General features: G+C 34.3%; 1 protein-coding gene across 1 annotated transcript in view; it reads left to right on the forward strand.

Moving 5' to 3' along the window:
• LOC107754888 (growth hormone-releasing hormone receptor-like) overlaps positions 1–9,868 on the forward strand; it is a 32,561-nt gene extending 22,693 nt beyond the window's left edge. Inside the window, exons 10-15 of the mRNA XM_016571497.1 lie at positions 452–512; positions 970–1,039; positions 1,130–1,221; positions 5,192–5,321; positions 8,082–8,123; positions 9,218–9,868. Of these exons, the coding sequence (XP_016426983.1) occupies positions 452–512; positions 970–1,039; positions 1,130–1,221; positions 5,192–5,321; positions 8,082–8,123; positions 9,218–9,319 (497 nt within the window). The 3' untranslated portion in view covers positions 9,320–9,868. The remainder of the gene's footprint in view (positions 1–451; positions 513–969; positions 1,040–1,129; positions 1,222–5,191; positions 5,322–8,081; positions 8,124–9,217) is intronic.

Consider the following 9,868-nt stretch of genomic DNA (forward strand, 5'->3'; position numbering starts at 1 on the left):
TATATATATATATATATATATATTGTATATATATAAATAAAAGCATATGTATATATAAGCACTGGAAACTGGAAATAAGTTTAATACTTAATGAATGCTCTCTAAGTGCTGTCTAATTTCCATAAACATTTAAGCTTATTTTCATAATTGTTTAAAATATAAATTTGGGATTTTGCCAATTTTTGGTAATTTAACTAAAAGGCACTTAATATTTCATACAGCTTAGCTCTGATTCTTTTAATGCGCTTCTGTCTGGATATCACTCAATACAGTCTGTAAACTGCTTCAGATTCTACATTTAGTGTAATTATCGTGATCATCATTGATAATAATAGCTTCTAGGTTTATTATCCCTGCTCATTTTTAACAGAGTTGCATTGAACACTCTCTGTAAGATTCCATTTCACTAACAGCATAATCTTTTTTGTCTCTCTCTTGTCTTTTCTCGCAGGCTTTCCACTGGTCTGCATCGTCCTCTGGATCTGCTCCAGACTGTATTTTGAGGACACAGAGTAAGTGCACATTTTTCCCTACCTTACTTAGTGGTGCTCGTTCATACTAGGGTTAGGGATTTAAACAAGCCCCTAAAGCCAAGTGCACAATACAGAAATCAGTCTCATCGCCTTTGATGCTTTCCGTCAGCAGCTAGTCTGCTACAAGAAGTCCCAGATTGACACCCGTGCAACGCTCTTCTAGAATGAATGACAGCCCTATGGTAAAGCAATGACTTTTGTCATTTGCTGCTTTATTGTAAATTACTGGTTAGGACATTGAGGGTGTCTATCTAGAAACCAGAATATCACAAAACTTGGGTTTGTAAGCAATGACCCAAAACACCCCAGCAACCACATAGAAACACAATAATTCCAATAATAGGACAGGAAATTAGTCTTTTAATGGATTGTGAGATTAGAGAAGATGCAGATTTAAATCAGCTCTGTCTTATCCAGGCCTTTGGATTTTTTCCAGGTGCTGGGACATAAATGAAGACTCTCCTTATTGGTGGATCATCAAGGGTCCCATTGTAGTTTCCATAGGGGTGAGATAAAGCACGAGGACATGGATGAATGGGTTTGGCTCACACACACTTATTTTCAGCTCATATTTTCCTGTTTTCCTGCCCAACCAGGTGAACTTCCTTCTCTTCATGAACATTATCAGGATTCTGGTGCAGAAACTGAACCCTCGCTTGATCCAATTCAACAATTCAGCTCAGTACAGGTACAGAAAACAAGACAACACCGCAAACCCATGAGCAGGGCTATCAGAAACGGGACAGGAACTGCATGTGTCCTCAGGCGTGGCGATGAGTGGGTGCTTTCAATTCCTTCTGTGTGGGAGCTGAGCAGCAGGTCTGTGTGGGGGATTGAGGGGATTGATAGTGCGGCTCAAGTGGTGAGAGCTTTACAATAAGCCTAACAAATTACTGGGTTCAATACATCAACTTTAGTAAATGCATTAGGTATTATGAACTGAAAGGTAATATTAGTTTATAAATATACATCTAGTTCATTTTAGTGCATAATTCATTAACTAATGTTATCATATCAGTGTTATTTGCGTATTTATTTACAATATAGTATTTATTAATCATTTGAATTTGAATTTATGTTTATATTTTCATTCTGTTATGTACTTTTGTAAATTCTATTTAGCTCTAATTTATTTTATTTTAGTTTAAGTAGTTTTAGTACTTCAATCTAAACTTATTTATTTCAGTTAGTTGCCAGGGTGTAATTTGTAATATTTGTTTAAATTTTTTTCTATGTAAAATGTAATTTAATTTAATTTAATTTACCAAAATATTGTTTTACGTTTTACTTAATAATAACAGCACTGTAATGTTGTAATATTTTTGGATATTAACATTAACCAAGATTAATAAACGCTGCAAAAATATAACTTGTATAGTTCATGCTGACTGTATAACTGATGTTTACTCTACAACCTCATTGTAAAGAAAATATTTAATGACTACAATGCTTATTAATCAGTAGAAATTGAATCTTAAGTTTAAACATACTTCTTTTAGTAGCTCCATCAGACAACATTTGACAACAACTGAACTGTAAAAAAAAATATTTTGTCAGGTTAAAAATGTGCCTCGTATGCTAACATAACTGGTTGCACTCAAGTGATAAATATTATTAAATATAACTGAATCAGCTTGACTACATTAGATTGCACTAATGAAAATCATTGTAAGGGTCAGATTATATAGAAATAATGTCTTACGGTAACAATGAGTCTGTCTTTGTAGACAGGATGTTATGCAAAAGTTGTTCTTTCAAACCCCATAAACGGGCAAGAACTCCAGGGATGTGGTAATGAAATGCATTGAGAGTGACTTTGAGATTCACGGATAAACACTACAGATGTAAAGCTGAAGCAACCGTTGCATGCTGACAGGAAATAGAATTGAGTTCCCAGAACGCTGCTGAAGGAGATTGTTGTGGACTCGAGACATCATTGTCACTGTGAGGATCCTTTGATCATTTTTAGCTTCGGCGGCTGCTGGAAGTGTGATTCTCTTAGGTGCTGTGTCTTTGTTCTTTCATCTCTACTGTACTGTACTTCCCCCGTAGAGCCCACCAGATACTGTAACAGCACTGCTGATTATGACAACACTGCCACAGGAAATACGATATTTTTAGGTATTTTTACAGATAACCCTCAAGCTGAGTTACTTTGAATTATTACAGTGTTACTAATATTTTGAATTCACTTTCTTATACAATGTATATACACTGGCAACCAAAAGTTTGGAATATTTAAGATTTTTTTTTAAATGTTTTTTAAAAGAAATCTCTTATTCTCACCAGTGCTGCATTTATTTAATCAAAAATACAGTAAAAACAGTAATATTGTGAAAAATTGCCATTTAAAATAACTGTTCTCAATTTGATTATATTTTAAATGTAATTTATTCCTATGAAGGCAAAGCTGAATTCTAATAAGCTGATTTGTGGCTCAATTATTATTGGTGCTCTATATTTAATGATGGTTCTTATGTTGAACCGTTTTTGTGGAAATGTTTTTTTCTTTTTCTTTCAGGATTCTTTAATGAATACAAAGTACATTGAACCACCTTTATTTGATTTTTCTTTAAATAAAATTATAAATGTCTTTGCTGTCACTTGTGATCAATTTAATGCATTTTTGCTGAATAAAAGTATTGATTTTTTTCAAAATCATATTTACCTCAAACAATTGAATGGTATTGTATAGCGTTTTTTTCTTCCATGAAAATATTAAGCAGTTTTAGTTGTAGTAATTTTAGTACTATTTCAACTAGTTGCCAAATCAAAAGTTTTTCATCTAATATTTCTATTTAAACATTATTTAAATGAATGAAATAATAATTAACAATAATAATACAGCCCACAAGAAACTCAAACAGGACCATCTCTATACCATTGATTTCTTTTAAATATTTTGTTGTACCCTATCAATACCACGGTATTATGAAAAAAGGCTGTATGCTTCAAAAAATGACCATGGCATTACCATGACGTGTGGATATGGTATCATGGCAATTCATGGTATTCTTTACCTTGTAGTTCTCTGTAAATAAATACCTTGATATAGGTAATAATTTGAGATTGTGTGTGATGGTATGAAATGGTAAAACTATGGTACTTGCGTATATACCATGGTACTGACATTTTCATGGTACGCCAGGGTACTTCCAAGAATAGCATGGTATACTATGGTACACGTCCAAAATATCATTCTTTTTGGTAGTTTTTTGTAAGTATTAACAATAAAATTTATTTATTACATGTCAAAATCATAGTACTTTTTTGGACACAGTACCATGGTTTTTGGGCATGTACATGGTATTCTTTTAAGTACTTTGGTATATGATTATGGTAATCAAAACGTTTTCATTATAACAATAATCAAAATAAACAGTTCTTCTGCAAGTTCCTATAGTCAAACTGTAGGCTGTTGCCAAGCAACATAATCAAATTTCAATACTGTTTTTATATCCATGTGTCAGAGGATGATTTCCAGTACATTTCTGCCTGCCACAGCTCGTGTTTAAGAGCACTGAATGATAATTTGGAGATAGATTTGTGTATGTGTTTGGTTATGTGTCCCGTTAATGGTGCTATCATGAAGAGACTCTTTGTTCTTGCCAAAAATGAGTGTTTGCTGCTGTTATGTTTATATTCACACAGGCCTGTGAATGACAGCTACGCTCTCTAGGATCTGTGTTATTAAGAGTTTCTGTCAGATTATTTGATGGTTTTGCATTAAAACTGTGTGCAGTGGTGCTAATATAGTAAAACACAGCGAGTTCATTGATCCGTGAGTGATTTGAATTTTAATATATTAAACAGTGAGGGACCTCAAAGTATTTATATTTAAAGGAATAGCTCACCAGATATGAAAAAAACTGTTTTTGCCATTAAATTTCAGTGAATAAACTTTCAATTTCACACAAAGTTGACTTCAGAAGACTTGGAATACAGTGTACAAGTTATATAGACTATACTTTTATGCTACAGTTCTTGATACAGATTTGTTTTATGAAGAAATCAACCAAACCTCTCTTTTTGTATTCCAAGAAGAATTAGCAGAGCAATTATAATAATCACTGCACATATGTTTACATTCATGCATATTCACTTTTATCTGGCTCACAAATAAAGAACAATACAAACACAAGAAATTATATTACTGGAAGCTATAAATACAACACTACTCAGTATTCACATCAATGTGCAAATACAGAGGACACTTGTGAATACTGAAGGAACAGTTTACCCTACAATGAAAATTGTCAATGTTTTATTACCACCAGTATGCTGTTATTTTTCTTTTTCCACAGAAGACAATGAATGCATGTGCAGGATTTTTCACACAAAGCTCTCTTTAAAATAAAGCCTACAAGTCAAATAGACTACTTTAATGTTTCTTTTATAATGCTTTCTGCTCCTTTTTGGAGCCTTCACAGCTTCTGGAAAAAATAACAGCATGCAGGTTAGGAATGACAGGGTGAGTAAATATTGATAGTATTTTGATTTTTCATGTACTATTTCTTTACGGTGTTGTCTGAAGTCATGCCTTATGTTCTTACTCGTTTGAATCCATAAAGTCCACTCACCAGAATCTCTCAGCACTAATCTGCCCAATAACACTCTTACCCTTCCTCCTCTTCATCCTTTATCTCTCCTCCCCTCAGGCGACTGACCAAGTCCACCCTCCTCCTCATCCCTCTCTTCGGCACTCATTACATGGTCTACAACTTCCTCCCAGAATACTTCAACGTGAGCCTGCGGCTTTGCATCGAGCTGTGTCTGGGCTCCTTCCAGGTTATTCAGCCCGCTGTCAGCACAACACAGCTTAAACACAAACACAGCACGCATAAACTTATTAAAGGGATAGTTCACCCAAAAATGAAAATTCGGTCATTGATTACTCACCCTCATGTCGTTTCAAATCCGTAAGACCTTCGTTAATCTTCGGAACACAAATTAAGGTATTTTTGATGGAATCTGAGAGCTGTCTGACCCTGCATAGACAGCAATACAACTGAAATGTTCCCAAGTCCAGAAACGTAGCAAGGAGATCTGTAAAATAATCCATGTGACATCAGGGGTTCAACCATAATTTTACGAAGCTACGAGAATACTTTTTGTGCGCAAAAGAAAAGAAAAAAAAAGACTTTATTCAACAATTCGTCACGCCGGATCTGTTTCCTACGTTGTTGTGATTTGATCTGAACGTAGGACCCCCAAAAGTCTAGGATCGGCACTGCACCTAGCACAAACAGTATAGTCTGATTCATGAACAAATGACTCTTTTAAACCGGTTCTTTTTATTGAATCAAAAACACCTAGCACAAACTGTATAGTCTGATTCACAAACAAATGACTCTTTTACAACTATTCTTTTAATAAAAAAAAAAACATACAAAGCAACCAGCGTAGTCTGATTCGCAAACAAATGACTCTTTTAAAATGGCTCTTTTTTTAGTAAATCAAAAACGTACAAATCAACCAAAGTAGTCTGATTCACAAACTTTTAAATCAGTTATTTTTATTCAATTAAAAACATGCAGTGCAACTACTGTAGTCTGATTAACTAACGAATGACTTTTTCTTTTTAATGAGTCACATGATAACAATGAAGCACATGTTTCTGCAAGAGTTTGTGGTCAGTGTGCTAACGCCAGTCATTTAGTATATGTTGGCCAGTTTTTCTCCATTTTCAACCATTTACAAAATCCAAAAGTGTATGATGTCTAGTATTCTGTTCAGATTTTTAAAGTCACGTATTCCAGCCTTCAGATGAGCTCCGATCAAAACAAGCTCAGAGCAGACCTCATTCTCACCTTTGATATCCTGAGATAGGAGATGGACATTGGGGCTTTAGAGATATTACTTAGTTAGATGGAACACTAATTGAGTTTCCTGAAGGGCCAATGACTAATTTTAAAAATCAATTCCATGCAGGAGTTCGAGAAACATAACAGGAAGGTTGTTACCTTCTTGTAAAGGTTTAATATGATGTCCGTGATCTGCTTTTTTTAATGCTAATTACTTTCTGTGAAGGCTAACATTGAAGTAAGACTGTGTCATTTATCTTGACTAGTCAGACATGTCAGCTCACCCCGAATGTGCAAAATGACTGACAGGCAGAGAGGCACCTCAAGTTTTCAGATTGCTATTTGCTGTTTACAGAGCCTACGGCGGTCCTAGTGACAGGTTTGATATCTTAGGACATCTCAGTTAGATACTATATATAACCAGTATATATTGGGGTGTGTGTGTGTGTGTGCTATGTCAGACTGCTCAAAAAGAGCAATATTTTGATTTAGCCGCCTTCAAGGCTATCACTCACTGATCCTAGGACATTTAAAAACACCTCTACAGCAGCATTTATCTGCCACTGATCTGACAGTACCTGTAGTTCACCTGAAAATGATAATTGTGCCATTATTTACTAATCCTCATGTCGTTCCAAATTTTTCCGTGGAATACAAAAATAGAAAATTGAAGAGTAGTTCTATGGATACCATCTTTAAACTCAATTTCTTGTGCTAGACATTTATTATAATGTGCAAAATTATTCTAAAATGATAAACTCAAGCTCATAAGAGTCCTTTGCTTGCTTATCAGACTGCACTGGTTGTTTGGTCTGTTTTTGATTAACTAAAATAAAATAATACTATTTAAAAGAGTCATTTGTTTGAGAATCTGACTTCATAAGTTGTGCTGTATGTTTTTAATTTGCTAAAAACAACCAGTTTAGTCATTTGTTCATGAATTGGACTTCAGTTTTTGCGCCGTGTGTTTTTGATTGATTAAAAAGAACAAATTTGAACTCGAACACAAGCACAAACATTCTTCAGAATTGTTCCTTTTGGATTCTACTGAACAATTAACAGCGTAAGAATTAATGAACGATTCCTATCATGTTTATATTCAGAGTGACACCTGCAAAATGTGTAAGCTGTTGGATGTTATTAGTGTGGAATTATCTGATTCTTCACTGTGGATGTGTACTTCAGCACTGGACCGTCATACATTTAATCTCATGGATACTTCTGAAGGATTAGGATCTGACTCGAAAACACAGATACACAGATTCATGCATGAATGGTGTAAACAGTGTTAACATAACAAATTTGAACTCGAACACAAGCACAAACATTCTTCAGAATTGTTCCTTTTGGATTCTATAGAACAATTAACAGCGTAAGAATTAATGAACGATTCCTATCATGTTTATTTTCAGAGTGACACCTGCAAAATGTGTAAGCTGTTGGATGTTATTAGTGTGGAATTATCTGATTCTTCACTGTGGATGTGTACTTCAGCACTGGACCGTCATACATTTAATCTCATGGATACTTCTGAAGGATTAGGATCTGACTCGAAAACACAGATACACAGATTCATGCATGAATGGTGTAAACAGTGTTAACAGCATAAAATTGTTTTGTCTCAAAACACTGAGATGAAAGGGAGAGGAAGAGAGATGGATCTATAATATTTGTAGATATTTGATCTGAGGAACATTTTATTCAATTTACAAAAACTGACTTTCTCTTCGTTGATTTTCTTAAGGGCCTCATTGTGGCAGTTCTCTACTGTTTCCTGAACCAGGAGGTGAGTGATTAGGCCTATTATATGGCAGCTCTCACACACCATAAAAATACAAAATAAACACCAAAATTCAAAATAATGTGCTGAAAGCCAGATTCCAAAAGTGCAATGCCCTTATGCTTTTAACAACTGTAAAAATAGTCCGATATCTGGACTAACCAGCTTGTTTACTGTTGATTCTGCAAGTCAGGGTTGTTTTTGAATGGAGATAATCAGCGTTCTCAGATGCCTAAACAAGATTTGTACTCAAAATCTAGCCCAATAAAATCCTTGACAAACATGCTTGCCAGTCTTTGTTAATTTGATTAAAAAACAGACTGGGGAATTAACAAGAGGACTGCTTAAAGGCCAATATACAATTAAGGATGAATAATAATAATAATGCATTGCATTTCAGTCTTGCATTTAACGAAAATCATTTTTAACAAAACCAATATATTAAATGTAAGAGCCATTTAAGTTATTTGTTTATTTATATAGATGTGAAATAAGTTATTGTTTGGATTAAGAAATTAAATAATTGTACTTAATTTAATATGTTTCATATAAATATTGAAAATGATGCTGATGTCATTTCCGGCAAGAACCGTTAGAATTTGTTTCATGCAAGATTGGAGCGCTAGTTTTTTGACCGTGTAACATTTCCAGTTATTTTTTGCTATTAAACTTTCTTAAAAGGAAATTACTGGACTTTTGGGTGTTATTCGAGTTCAAAACACGCTCACACAAGAAGAAGTAACAACAGAAATTAGATGGATTGCTATCACATTAAAGGAACAGTTCACTCAAAAAATGAACATTTGCTGAAAATGTACTCACCCTCAGGCCATCCAAGATGTAGATGAGTTTGTTCCTTCATCGGAACAGATTTAGAGAAATGTAGCATTGCATCGCTTGCTCACCAATGGATCCTCTGCAGTAAATGGGTGCCGTCAGAATGAGAGTCCAAACAGCTGATTAAAACATCAGAATAATATGAAATGATAAAATATACACACACATTGATAACATATCTTAGATTTCGGTTTTGTTTTGATCAAAGTCTCTCCTGAGATTTTGTGTTTATATATTATGCAGTACATATGTTTGTCTGTTAGGTTCAGAAAGAAATACGCTTACGTTGGATGCGATATCAAGAGGGGAGTTACGTTGTCGTCCCTGTTGGAGCCAAAGGAAGTCAGATGGACACTCCATTCTAGAGTCATTAAAACTCACCGGTGCCTCTAATATACAGACCTCAACACCTCCAGAAAACATGAACATCTGAATCAAACAGTTTTATTAAATGCAGATTGTATTGCTCCGTTGATATGACAACAAATGGCTTAAATAGCCAGAATATACAGTATTTAGGCTGCAGTATATCTGTGGATTAAACACATTAGTTCATTAGAGAGCATGGTAAAAATGTGTTTAAAAAAATGTGAATACTGGAATTCATCATAGCAAAACTGCTGCTTTTGGGGGATTCTGGGTGGGTTTAATCAAAGTATGTACATATAAAAGCCTATAAAAATATACTTCTGTTGCCCTTCAAATTCAGATATTATAATATTTATTACTTTGGGGGAAATGTTAAACTCTAAAATTGTACACAATAAAAGGCAGTATGGTGGTTTTGAATGTGTACATATTTATCTGTATGTATGTATGTATATGTACATGTTTACAGTATTAACATTTGTAAAGAGAAATATAAAGATTAATTGGTAGATTCATGGATTTCTGAGTGATATAGGCCTACAGGT

Source organism: Sinocyclocheilus rhinocerous, unplaced genomic scaffold, assembly GCF_001515625.1.
Source record: "Sinocyclocheilus rhinocerous isolate Xijiao unplaced genomic scaffold, SAMN03320098_v1.1 scaffold2788, whole genome shotgun sequence".
NCBI classification, from domain to species: Eukaryota; Metazoa; Chordata; class Actinopteri; order Cypriniformes; family Cyprinidae; genus Sinocyclocheilus; species Sinocyclocheilus rhinocerous.